This window comes from Ovis canadensis, chromosome 7, assembly GCF_042477335.2.
Source record: "Ovis canadensis isolate MfBH-ARS-UI-01 breed Bighorn chromosome 7, ARS-UI_OviCan_v2, whole genome shotgun sequence".
In the NCBI taxonomy this organism is placed as follows: Eukaryota; Metazoa; Chordata; class Mammalia; order Artiodactyla; family Bovidae; genus Ovis; species Ovis canadensis.
Window position 1 is genome coordinate 32,453,331 of NC_091251.1, and position 13,850 is coordinate 32,467,180.

A 13,850-nucleotide genomic window follows, 5' to 3' on the forward strand; every position below is an offset into this window, starting at 1 on the left:
GGTTGCTCTCAAAACAAAATCGATAGAGTCTCTCCTTGATCATTCACTCCCACATTCCAATAAATATGCCCTCCCTCTGCATTTCCTGGTACAGGACTCTCTTAGGAGGAGAGCTTGGAGCGCAGAGATCCAGGGGTCACACCAACTGTGTTGGCTCCCACAGAGACTAGAAGGGCAAACGGTGGGGCCCGTGAGGTCCTTGTGACCCTGGCAGCGCAGGCTGGAGGAAAGGCATTTTGCGATGGAGAGAGATGAGTGCTTGCAGGCTCGGGCGCATCCTGCAGCCTCTGACTCCCGGGCTGGCAGGGGCGTGGGTAGTCCAGGCTGCAGCAGTTTTCCCTCGACACTGTGACCTCTTTCCGTGGGCCCTACTTCTGGACGGCTGTTTGGGTCGTGCCCGGTAACAGCATTCTCTTTTCCGTAGAGCTATGAACCAGATGAGCTGACCAAAGAGATGGCCCACCTGGAAGGACTGATGAAGGACCTGAACGCCATCACGACAGCGTGACCACCTTGACCGGGACGTGACTCCCGGCCCGAGTCTAGAAGTCTTGGGACTCAGCCTTGAAATCAAGGAGTTGTACAGAGCACCAGAGGACAGCACTTGAGAACACAGAGTCAGCAGGCCGCCCGGCCAGTGCCCCCGCGTGGGGCTGGCTCCAGGCCTGGCCACCTGCCTTCTCCCAGTCAGCCGGGAAGACGCCCGTGTGGAGGCAGCTTCCCTTTGCCTGCCGATACCCTGCAGGACTGGGCACCGTGGGCCAGAATGTTGTGTCCAGGGAAGAGGCAAGAAGTGCAACCTATGTTTCACTTGGTGGACAGGCCATATCTTCATGCTGCGACGGCATCGCCTTTATGGAGTGTAGACATTGGCATTTCTGTACAATTTTATTTGTGTTCTATTTTATTTTACCTTCAAAAGAAAAACACTATCAAAACCAAGGAAGTCCGTGGTGTTCTCCACAAGTGGTTGACGTTTGACTACTTGTTTGAATTCTGTATGGAAAGTCATTGACAGCGTGGGTTGTCCCAGGGCTTGGTTTGTTTTTGTTTTTATTTTTGATTCTGAGTCGTTGCATCCTCTACCAGCTGTTAATCCATCACTTTGAAGGGGGGAGGAAATACTGCATTGCTGTTTGTAAGCTTTTTATTATTTTTTTATAATTATTAAAGGCCTGACTTTCTCCTCTCATCACTGTGAGATTACAGATCTATCTGAATGAAATGTAACATTGAAAGGACTTGTTTGTTGGTTTCTGTGCAGTTTCAGTATTGGGGTGGGGGCGGGCTGGGAGGGTTGGGAATCGGAAATGGAGGGGCTGCTGAGACCCTGTGAATGTTTCAGTCATTGTACTTTCTTCCAGAAGCCTGCAGAGAACGGAAGCATCTTCTTTATTGTCCTGGCATGTCCATCTCTATTGTCACTAAGTTGCAACTGGAGTTTCATTTGGATCTAGTTAAAAAAGGTTCTTCTGTGCAATAGGTGGGTTCAAGGATGTAGCTGCCCTGGCGTCTTGGTAATATCTGGATAATAACAGCCACGCTGAGGAGTCAGACGTCGTATTACAGGAGTGACGCAGGTCAGGGCTCAAGCCTGGCACGTTCCTAGGAAATCAGAGAAGAGGGTGGACCCGCTGTCCTGCTGTTAACCCTCTGACTTGGGGGAAGTTAAGGTGGGGATTTTGTTCCCACACAAGACTCCTTGCCTCTCCCTAGTTCTAGTTCCTGTCCTCGGTCAGTCCAGCCCTCATTTCTACGTCTCGGAGCCCGTGTGGAGACAGCGTTAGCAAGAACGGAGCAGCAGGGGCTGCAGCACCAGCGAGGCTCCCAGTTCTTTCTGAACACTGCCCCATAAGTAGCAGGGACCAGGAGAGCGCTCCCCCGCCACCACTCTCCCAGCAGCTCAGCTAAGCCCCTGATTCGAACAGGGCAGCAGGAGGTCTCTGAGGGGCTCTGAGAGACCAGCCATACAAGGAACCTTTGGCTTTTACAGGTGGTTCTCGTGTGCTTCTTCTTTAAAAGGAAAGAAGCTGAGTTTGTTTTATATATTAAGAATATATTAAGAAAAAATACGGGACTGACCCTCAGGCATCTTCCCTGACTCCCCAGCAAATCCTAGAAGAGAGTGTGCAAGGCAGGTGGACCTGTGGTTTGGTAGCCAAGAGCTATCATCTCAGTGGCTGAGACCAGCAGGGGGCGCCCAGCCCCACTTGCCTTTCTACATAGGGGATTCCCCCCATTTAGGTCTCATTGCACACTGGCTCTTCCAGGAGAGAAACTCTCTGTTTTTTGACTGGGGGCAATGGAAAGAGCAGTGCTGGGCCTCCTGCTGCCCTGCCAGCTGGTCATGGAGGATAGTGCCGGGCAGGATTCTGGAAATCCAGTGCACTTCAGCTGATCCTGCAAAAAGCACCCTGGACACCAGGAGCGCTAAATTCCCCAGAAACTGTCTTACCTTTTGCCCAAAGAGACATGCTCGGTATTCGGGGCATTCCCTCCCATGAACCCTGATACTTCTGTTACCTCAGGGCCTTGGTACCTGCATACTGCCACAGAACTGGGCCGGGGGGAGGGACCTATTTTTAAATAAATAACTGTTCAAAGTTGGGGGATTTTTTTAAAAGTAAGAAATAGGAAAGCTATTCTGTATTGCACCTTTTCACAATTTAATACATTTTCTTACATTTTCCTGTGATTTTTGAAATTAAACCATTGTGTGTCTTGTCATGTCCTAGTTGAGCTGCTGGCCAGCAGCTTCCTTCAGGAAGATTTGGAACACACGTGTCTGTTGCCTTGTCGCCTGCTGGAGGGGGGCCTGGAGGGCTGCTGGGAACTAGTTTCTGTACACACTTGTTTGGCCTTTTCTGTAGTTGATGCTGTAAACTCTATGGCTTTTTGAAAAACAGTTTCATGTTTTTATTTAGTATTGGACATCCAATACACTTTTTTTAATTCAATCAAACTGTGGTCTGGACAAAGAGTTATTTTCCTTTTTCCTTAGGGAAACAGAACTTGCGGGGGTGGGGAATCCCATTTCCCAGCCTCAAGTGGACACCATTGCCCTCGTCACCATAAAGGCTGGAGTGCTAAGAGGCACACAGGGTGGTGCGCCGGGGGAAGCTAGGTGGTGGCCCAGGGGTCCACCAGCCCCAGAGATGAGTCCTGTTCCCACCCCCGTTATTCCCCGGCAGGGACTGAGAGTCTGAGGGATTGAAGGCCACACCTGTCAGAAAGAGATAGGTGACCCAGCGGGAAAGCACAGCCATTCCTAAATGGTGTGTAGGCCCTGTCCCTGATGTGGCAATGTCTGGGGAAGCAGCTTGGTTTGTGTTGGAGCACACACCGGACCCACACTTAGCCAGGGCCTTCCTGACCCCACCCGCACCTCACCCCAGTGTGTGATGGCAGAGCCCTAGAGCAGGTGTCTGCAAGGAGCCCTGCCTGTCCTGGGCTGCCTCACATGCTGACTATGTTCACTGCGTCTTAGCTTGGGCTGCTGTGACAAAAATACCATAGACTTTGGAGGCCTACACAGCAAACATGTATTTTCTCGCAGTTCTGGAGGTTTGGGAGTTCAAGGAATGGGCAGACGTGGTGTCTGGTGAGGACCCACCTCCTGGTTCGAATCTTCTCACTGTGTCTCACCTGGCAGAAGGGTGAGAGAGCTCTCCGGGGTCTCTGTTATTACTATAAGGGCACTAATCCCATCCTGGGCGCCCACCCTCACAGCCTTATCACCTTCACATTTGGGGATTAGGATTTCAACACATGAATTTGGGGAGACACGCACATTCAGTCTGTAGCACTAAGTTTTCTCACAGTGTGAGCGTCGGCTCAAGTGAGTTCAGCAGCCACAGGCCCTGTCCTGCCTGGATGTGGAGGAGGGCCAGGGCTAGCGTCCCTACTCACTGCCCCTTTAGTCCCGGGACTTCGTCTGCTCTGCAGCCGAGTGATCGGTAGGAACCCTGGATCCCATCACTCCCGTTAGCCATGGAGTCAGAGCTCCCAGTGCCGGAGCCTGTGCCCGTCTGCCGCAGCGCCCCAGTCCAGATCGCCTCGTGCACCGGGTGTCCAGTTGAGGAAGGCAGCCTGGGACACGCTTCTCAGTGTTTTCACACAGAACACCACTACCGCCTTGTTCGAACAGCCAGAGAAGCCGTCCGGGCCCTCCTCTGCATCTCTAGATGGAGCTCTTGGCACATTTCATAGTGATTTATCTGTCTTCAGTCTTTTCCCACTTGACTGGACTCAGTGGGGACAGAATTTCTCACTCTTTTCTGAGGGCCTAATGCCAGAGGCAGATTCTAACATAGCAGATGCTTGTCTCCCAGGTGGATGGACAGACACGCTCAGGGACTCAAGGCCTGGAGTGTGTGAGAAGGCTTCCCGCATATGCACCCTCTCCCATTCCCTTAGAGGGACCCTTGTAGGTCCCTAGTGTTATTGGCCCTTTGGTATCCGGCAGTGAACTTGAATGGCAACAAAGACCTGTCTGCCTGGCACAGTCATAAGAAATGAAGCTGATGCCACAATGATGGACTGAGTGCTGGGAACTAGGAAAAGGATATCCTCCAACTGGTTCTCAGACGAACACTGAACAATGCTCTATATGAAAAAATGCCCTCCTTTCCCAGTCCATCAACTCCTCCTGAATTTAGCCACCTTCTGGTCAGGGGTGAGGAGCTGTCAGGAAAGACGGTAACCGTGCTGAAAGTGAAAGTGTTTATTAGTCACTGAGTCATGTCCAAGTCTTTGCAATCCCATGAACTGTAGCCCACCAGGCTCCTCTGTCCATGGGATTCTCCAGGCAAGAATACTGGAGTGGCTTGCCATGTCCTTCTTCAAGGGATCTTCCTGACCCACAGATCAAACCTGGATCTCCTGCACTGCAGGTGAATTCTTTACCATCTGAGCCCCAGGGAAGCCTCAGCCATCAAGTTGATGGGGAGAGGACATGGGCAGGGGCTGGACAAGCCGGGCTGCCCTACCCCCATACAAAGGATCTCAGTTGGTGCCTGACTCTTCACCTTGGGTCTCCACAGGTGAGGGTGGGAAGGGGGAAAGGTGGGAGAAAATAGTTCAAGGAAATAGTCCTTTACATTTTTCATAATCTTGTAAAAGTGTGTAATGTTGAAAAATGATATTGACAACTACAATTACCCTCCAAGCACAGTGGATGATGTTCATCTCAAGACACTGTCTTACTTGACTGGATTAGAGAAATGAAAACATGGGCCTAGACTAAGCTCAAGATGGGAACTCTGGCTGTGCTGTAGTGAGAATTTGGAACTTCCTGAAATAATCAGGAGAGGGGAAGCAGCAGGTATATCAACAAGGAGATGAGAGAATGAGGGCCGGCGGGAAGATGTCTGCAGCGGGAAGGGGCTTCCCTTGAGGCATTCCAAAGAAGGCTCAGAAATGAGATCTGAGAGGGGGTTCAGCGTCGTGTGCTCGCTGCACGTCTGTGACCTGAACTCCCCTCATCTTGCGCAACATCTTCCATGTGCACGAGGCCTTGCACAGATTGTTGACGTTCCCCCTTCCAAGGAAGGAGCATCTGGGCCACCACGGTGAGAGACCACGAGTGTGGCATGGTGAGTGAGGGTGACCAAAAATGGGGTTGGCACGAGCCAAAAGTGATCAAGTTTAAAACCTGAGAGTTCGCAGAAATCAGGGGACATAGGAGAAGGCGCGAGACCTTTCCCAGGCGGAGAAATGAGAAGCCCAGCCGGCCTTATCCAGGTGTGAAGAGGCAGACCGACCTCAGGAGGTGTCTGGGTTGCCACCATTCTACACTTCCACACCCTCCACCTCAGTGGCCTGGAGCAAAGCCCCATCACCCGTCATGGTGCACACAGGCGCCTGCCTCTCGTAGCTGTCCCTGCCTTTTGTGGAGGTGGTCTCCCCAAGGGAAATTCCGGGGGCCGTTCTAAACTCTTCCCTCAATATGATAGCACGAGGCTCCGCAACCCCTACAGCTATCAAAATGTCCCCAGACTGGCTTCTCTGTGCAAACTCCTCCTCGCCCCACCGCCCCACCTCAGCCCTACAGGCAGTCCCGCCTCCACACAAGGATTTGATTTTTCTAACTTCTGGCCTCCCTCCCCTGCTCAGCATCATGCGGCGGCTCCCCTGTCACCTGCCCTGAGAAACAGAATCCGGTGTGGCCTGCTGCCTCTTGGCTTTTGTTTGCCACTTACTCTGCCTTTGACCCAAATTTGGCCCTAGCAATACAGAGCCATTTGCACTTAGAGAATAAACCTTGATGTCTGACCTCTGTACTGTTCCCTTTGCTCAAACTGTCTCCCTAACCCCTACCTACCCTTACTGCTGGCTCTCTCTGCCTCATAAATTTCTATTTATTTTTAAACACCCAGTCTAACCATTCAGTCCCCTGATGGTTCTTGTTCCTGGTCTCTGCCTCTTCCAATACACTGTGAACTCCTTCAGGAAAACAGGCTTGTGTTTGATTCTCCCTTCCATCGCCTAGCGCATTAGAGGCGTTCACTTGATGAACGTGCCTGGTGAGGAAGATGGACTTGCAGTCACTGTGGGCCAGTGCTAGGGTAATTTGACAAAATCCTATATTGAGAAAGGTTTTGGAGCAGAGGTAAGGCTGAGCTGAGTTTAGGAATTAATGAGGCTTTCTGTCTGGAGGGAGGAGGAGGCCAGTGCTGGGAATCTGATCTGCTCCACGTGGTCATGAGATACTTGCGGATCCAGCCATCCTGCTCGGCACTGCAACTTCTAGGACCGTGCGGGCCTCCTGGCACTAGATAAAGTGCGGGGAGCCCCGGGTATGGTGAGCACAAGGAGCTAGTGCTCTGCTCCCCAAAGCCCTGAACACTGCAAGGGTGATGCTGGCCTGGTTGAGCTGGGTGTGGTGGGGTCAATCTTAGTGAGTTAAGTATAAGGTGAGTGTTTTCCATAAACTCAAACCCCAGGGTCTAACAGAGAATTCTGGGCAGCTTCCTGTAAGGGACACAAAGAGCTGGAATCTATTCTTGAAGGCAAAATGATGGATCACACTCAAGAAAACCAGCTGATGAACATTCCAGACCAACACACAGGAGGGAAACAGGAACTGAAACCAAAGAGATCTCAGGGTGGGTAGGTGGAATGAGGAAAGGAATATTACGGGCCAGTCAGAAAAGTCCTCCCCCCTCGAGAAGCTGGGAATCTCTCCTGGTTTCACGAGTGTTTCCTGCTTTTTGCAGGGCTCTGGAGAGCTCCAGTCCTTGATGTCTCTCTCAGCACAGAAAGAATTCAGTGAGAGGCAAACTGATAGATAAGAAGTGATTTATTAGAACAGGGTCCTTGAGAGGCTTACAAGTGAGCGGGCAAGCATTATAGGCTACAGTTTCGTAATCAAAGAAAAGGTGGGGAGATGGCAAAGACCATCTTCTTCCTTATTCTTGAGTAGATGCCTTGCTTCCATCATCATCTCCTCCTCCAGGTAGGACAGGGGAGTTTCCTTGTTCCTAAACGGTCAAGCAAGAACTGTCAAGGCACTACAGGAAAATTATTTCAGGTCTCAGTACAATGAGGGTCTTTCACTTTGGAATGTCCCTCTCCCATAAATGATTGTTTTTTATGTTGCAGAGAGCATGTCCCAGGGGTCATTAACTTACTCAGCTCTCTGGGCAGCATGTGGGTCTCAGCCACCATTGTTTTATTGAGTTGGGGCCTGTCTCAGGTTTCTGTGGTGTGGTTTTGCTGCTTAGCAGGCCTGCTTGGTTTTGTGGCCAAGCAAACCTGTTTTCTTGAGTGATCATTAACTTACAGGGGTCTCCCAAATCCCGCTAAAGCTCCCTGTCTATCCACAATCCTAATGGGATTTCTGAGCTATTTGGTTCCTACTCTGACCCTATTACAAGGACCAACTACAGGTCAGGCACTGAGGATATGGAATGAGTACGAGCGTCTCTGCTGATGTGTTCACAATCTGCAGGAGGGCTCAGACATGAAACAGACAGAAGCTACCACCCAGGATGAATAGTGCTAAGAGACCTGACCATTGATCTGGCAAGGCCAGGAAGGAGCTTCCAACCGGGACTACAGCCTCTGCCAGACACCGAGGAAGTACCACTGAGGCTGGTGAGAGTGGTGGGGGGTTCACTGGAGAGAGGAAATGGTGTTTCTTCCAGCACTGCTCATACTAGATCTGAAAAGCAGGGAAGACACAGATACTGGCTAAATAAGAACAGTGCTAAGTTGCTTCAGTCGTGTCCAACCCCTTGCGACCCCATGGACTGTAGCCCACCAGACTCCTCTGTCCGCGGGGTTCTCCAGGCAAGAATACTGCAGGGGGTTACCATTCCCCTCTCCAGGGCGTCTTCCCGACCCAGGGATCGAACCCACATCTCGTAAGTCTCCTGCACTTGGCAGTCGGGTTCTTTTCTAGCGCCATCTGTGAAGCCCAAATAACAACAGAGACACTTGTGAATTATTTGTTCAAAAGAAAGTAAGGGATTTCCCTAACAGAGGACCCGAAACCTGAACACAAGTGTCAAACAGAAGGAGAAGCTAGTGCTTCCCTAAGGAAAAGCCAAATAAACAGGAATATGGAAGCAGGGAGAGGAGCACTGGGAGCTGGGAGCCAAAGCTCGTGAGAGGGCAGCCCCGGAGAGACCCGCCCGTCAGGAAAGGACACCAAGCAAGTCTGGCTGGCACCGCCGTATTTTAAAAAAACAGGTAAAATTTCTCATCTCCCTTCAGAATTTGTTGAAGATTTTTGTGTCAATATTCATAAGGGATATCAGTCTGTAGTTTTCTTCTTTTGTAATTTTTTAATCTGGTTTTGGTATCCATGTAATACCAGCCTCATAGAGTAAGGAAAGTGCTCCCTCCTCTACTTTTTGGGAGTTTGTGAAAGATTGGTGTCCATGGTTCTAAACATTCGGTGGAATTCACCAGTGAGGCTATCTGATCCCTGCCTTTTCATTATGAGAAGTTTTCTTCCTATTTGAATCTCTCCACTTACTATAGGTCTATTCAGATTCCCTATTTCTTCTTCATTCAGTTCTGGTAATTTGTGTGTTTCTAAGAATTTGTCCATTTTACCTAGGTTATCTGATTTTTTGGCATACTATTGTTCATAGGGTTCCCTTATGTCCCTTTTCGTTTCTTAAAAGTTGGTGGTATCATCCCATCTTTCTTTCCTGTTAGTATTGGATTGGCCAGAAAGTTCATTTGTGTTTTTCCATAAGATGTAATGGAAAAATCTAAATGAACTTTTTGGACAACCCAATATATCTGTCTCCGCGTCTGTCTCTCTCTTTCTCCTTTCCTTTTTGGCAGTAAATCTCTCTCTCTCTCTTAAACTTTCAAGCAGCAGGTTTATTTTATTTGGTGAAGAATTAACAGAGTTGGGACTTCCCTGGTTGCCCAGTGGTTAGGACTCTGTGCTTCCAATGCAAGGGGTTCGAGTTCGATGCCTGGTTGGGGAATTTGGACCCCACATACCTTGGTGCAACCAAAAAAAAGAAGAATTAACAGAGTTAATTTGATGCCCCCCAAATGAGGTAACGCTGCAACATTTGCATATGAAAACTTTCCTTCAAACACTTATTCAGATTTGTTATGGCTTGTCAGATCAAAGATACTTCAACTTAAGTTTGTTCACATAAAAATTTGGTGCAGTGGGAAGTAATTTGTTAATTTGGAAAGTTTCAAAATGGCAGTGTAACTGAGCAGGATGCTATGGGGTCCTTCCCAGGACAGACACCTCTCCCTCCCATAGCTTTAACTCCTCTCTGAAGTGCCTGATGACGGTATCTGATGAACAATTCCTGAGTTGTTTCATAGATGTCAAAACCCCCACCAAATGGAAGAAATTAACTACTTGATGACCAAATACCCCACGCTCACCTCCTGGCACCGAAGGACTAATGATGTTCACCCCTGTGACACTGCCCTGTTACGTTACCACCAGCCAGACAGAGAATTGTCATGAGCTGGGATGGCTGGCTGGCATCACCGACTCGATGGACGTGAGTCTGAGTGAACTCCGGGAGCTGGTGATGGACAGGGAGGCCAGGCGTGCTGCGATTCATGGGGTGGCAAAGAGTCGGACACGACTGAGCGACCGAACTGAACTGATCACAGACCCTGGGACACCAAACGCTTTGCTCAAAGCCATCAGGGAGTTTGGGCTTTCTGAGCACTCATGTCCTGGACTCCCTGTAAGGCATCTTATAATAAATGCTACACTTTCCTTCACCACAACCTGGTGTCTGTAGATTGGCTTTACTGCGCCCTGTGAGCAAGGTTTTGGTTCAGTAATAGCAGTTCTATCCCCGAGTCATAATTACCAGGGGAAAAATGTTCTCTAGGTAAGAGTTCTGACAGCACTCTAATACCGTGTCCATCCTTTTATACAAAAGAATGTGCATTTTGCAAAGAGGAGTTCATATTTCTATGACATCATTTTTCAAAAATGTTCTCAATTGCTTTACTGTCTCCAATAGGGTCAGTGATCCAATTGTCAAAATTTGTTAGTCTTTTTCATCTTGTCAAAGAACCGACTTTTGATTTTGCCAGTTTTCTGCACTGTCTTTCTAGTCTCAGTTGCATTTACTTCTTCTTTAATTTTCATGACTTCCTTCCTTCCACTTGCTTTGTTTAGTTTGCTCTTCTCTTCCTTAGTTTCTTATGTTATTGATCTAAGATCTTTAGATAGCTGCTGCTGCTGCTGCTGCTAAATCACTTCAGTCGTGTCCAACTCTGTGTGACCCCACGGACTGCAGCCCACCAGGCTCCTCCGTCCATGGGATTTTCCAGGCAAGAGTACTGGAGTGGGGTGCCATCGCCTTCTCCGTTAGATAGCAGTAAGCGCCTATAAATTTCTCTCAGACGGCTGCTTTTGCTATACCCCATAAGTTTTGGTATGTTGTGTTTTTGTTTCTGTTCATCTTAATTTACTTTCTAATGTTTTCTTGTGCTTTCTTCTTTGATCCACTGGATCAGTAAAAATGCATTAATTTCCATATATTTGCAAATTTTCCAAAATTCCTTCTGTTATTGATTTCTAAAACCATTGTATGATGGTCAGAGAACACATGTCATATGATTACAATCCTTTTAAATTTCTTGAGACTTGTTTTGTGACTTAACACATAGTCTGTCTTGGAGAATATTTCATGTGCACGTGAAAAGAATATGAATTTTGCTGTTGTTAAGTAGAGGGTTCTAGATGCCCTGATTATATTGCTCAGATTTTCCACTTCCTTGCTGATCTTCTATCCTGTTCATCTCTCCATTATTGAAAATGGGCGTGACGTCTATAGCTATTACTGTTGCACTGTCTATCCCTTCCTTCCATTATGTCAAGCTTGCTTCATGAATTTTGGGGTTCTGTTGTTAGGTGTATATATGTTTAAATTGTTAATTTTTCCTGACAGATTGCTCCTTTCGTCATTTTTTTGATCCTTTTATCACTTTAAAGTAGACTTCATCTTTAGCGACAATTCTGTCTCAAAAAGAAGTCCATAAAGCACACAATGCAAGTGTACGTTCTAAGCCCCCTCAGTCAGGACCAGCTCTTTGCGGCCCCATGGACTGCAGCCCACCAGGCTCCTCTGCCCATGGGATTCTCCAGGCAAGGATACTGGAGAGGGTTGCTATGTCCACCTCCAGGGGATCTTCCTGACCCAGGGTTGGAACCCACGTCTCTTACATCTCCTGCTTTGACAGGCAGGTTCTTTACCACTAGTGCCACCTGCTGCTAAGTCGCGTCAGTCGTGTCCGACTCTGTGCGACCAAATAGACGGCAGCCCACCAGGCTCCCCCGTCCCTGGGATTCTCCAGGCAAGAACACTGGAGTGGGTTGCCATTTCCTTCTCCAGTGCATGAAAGTGAAAAGTGAAAGTGAAGTCGCTCGGTCGTGTTCAACTCTTAGCGACCCCATGGACTGCAGCCCACCAGGCTCCTCCATCCATGGGATTTTCCAGGCAAGAGTACTGGAGGGGGGTGCCACTGCCTTCTCCGGCGCCACCTAGGAAGCCCAAAATATATATGCGAAATAATATAATATCAACAAATAGTATTCTATATTATTAATATTAATGGCTATTAGTAATATATAAATTATATATTTATATATTAAAGCTATGTAATATAATTTTGAGAGAGGTATATCTCAAAATTATATCGTTTTTTAAAATCCATCCTGCCAGTTTCTGCCTTTCAAGTACTTGATCTATTTACATTTTATGTTAATTACTGATAAGGTAGTATTTACACTTAGTTTTGTTGCTTGTTTTCTATATGTCTTCAATTTTTGTCCCTCTGTTACTTTGTGACTGTCCTTTGTGTTAAGTGTCCACTTTTCAGTGTACCATTTTAATGCTCTTGTCAAAAGGCACAAATTATAAAAGAAAAATTTGATGAGTTGAACATCCTCAAAGTTAAAAATATTTACTCTTTGAAAGACATGGTTGAGGAAACGACAAGGTAAACCATAAACTGAGAGAAAATATTTGCAAAATATACATCTTATAAAGGACTAGTCTCCTGAATATATTATTTATAATTTAATAATCAGAAACAAATGACTCAAACAAATGAATAAAGATTTGAACACTTTATCAAAGAACCCATATAGATAGCAAATAAATACTCAAAAAGATGCTCAGCATCTTTAGTCATTATGGCAATGGAATTTAAACCAGGAGTTGATATAACACACTGTCTTGAATGGTAGAAATAAAAGACACAATCAAATATTGCAAAGATCTGCGGTACCTGGAACTCTGATTCAGTTGCTGGTAAGAATACAAAGCAGTATTCCAACCTCAGAAAATAATCTAGTGGTGTCTGATCAAGTTAAATCTATAGTAACCAAATGACTCAACAGTGCCACTCAAGAAAAATGAAAATCCAGGCTCACATAAAGACTTGTTCATGAATGTCCATAGGAGCTTTATTCTTAGTAGCCCAACTGGAAACAGCCCAATTGCTCACCAGTGGGTGAAGGAATAACAAATCCTGGCATATTCAGCCAGGGACACTTGCTCCACAGAGCACGAAACAAAATGGACAGGCCTTAAAGGCTTTTGACTAAAGGAAAGAAATTAGACACAAGGGCTGACACACTTCATGATTCCATTTGTATGAAATTCTACCTATAGTTTGCCAGAAAGGCAAAATTTTAGTGATAGAAAGCAGATTGCCAGGAGCCAGCAGCAGGAGGCTGACTGCAGAGAGGTGGAGCAGGATCTGGAGGAGTGAGGGAAATGCTGATCATCCGCGTTATCAAGGTGGTTCTAGGACTGGACAGATGTGTCAGAACTCAGCGAACTGTACACTGGAGATTGGCGAATTTTGTTATCTATAAATTATATCTCGATAAAGAAAATAGACACAATTTGCAAGAGCAACAAAAATTAAAGGTATTAGGAATAAAACTAGCCAAATGCACAAACCTTCATGAAGAACACTGGAAAGCCGTGTGAAAGACTTGGCAGAGACAGATGATGCCCAGTAAATGCTCCACACGCCCGCCCACACCAAGCAGCCTCCTTTGCAGTTACTTTGGGGCCAAGTGACGAGCAAGGATGAGGAGTGAGGTGTGTCACTGCCAGAGACTGCCGGAGAAGAGTCGTTCAGAATCCGCAGTCTCTTCCAGTTCTCTCTTCTCCTTCCACGTGATCTTGGAGACCATGGGTTCCAGCTGCTGTCAGTAAGGAGAGTGGCTGCCTGGCCTGCTGGGGACTTAACCTGAGCTGGAATAAATCTTCACTGTGTTAAACCATTGAAATGTTGGGCTTTTTCTGTTGGGGTCACGAGTGCTAATTGCCCTAATACAAAAGAAACAGTAAAGATGACCCAAATGTGGGTCTCATTCATCC

The 13,850-nt window shown here is 47.4% G+C and overlaps 1 protein-coding gene across 4 annotated transcripts in view; it reads left to right on the plus strand.

The window, feature by feature from the left end:
* The window catches only part of NEO1 (neogenin 1), a 237,560-nt gene extending 234,598 nt beyond the window's left edge, over positions 1-2,962 (plus strand). For all 4 annotated transcript variants that reach the window (XM_069595573.1, XM_069595574.1, XM_069595575.1 and 1 more), the window contains one exon: positions 425-2,962. In XM_069595573.1, coding sequence (XP_069451674.1) covers positions 425-508 — 84 coding nt within the window. In that variant the 3' untranslated portion in view covers positions 509-2,962. The remainder of the gene's footprint in view (positions 1-424) is intronic.
* The last annotated feature ends 10,888 nt before the right edge of the window (positions 2,963-13,850 follow it).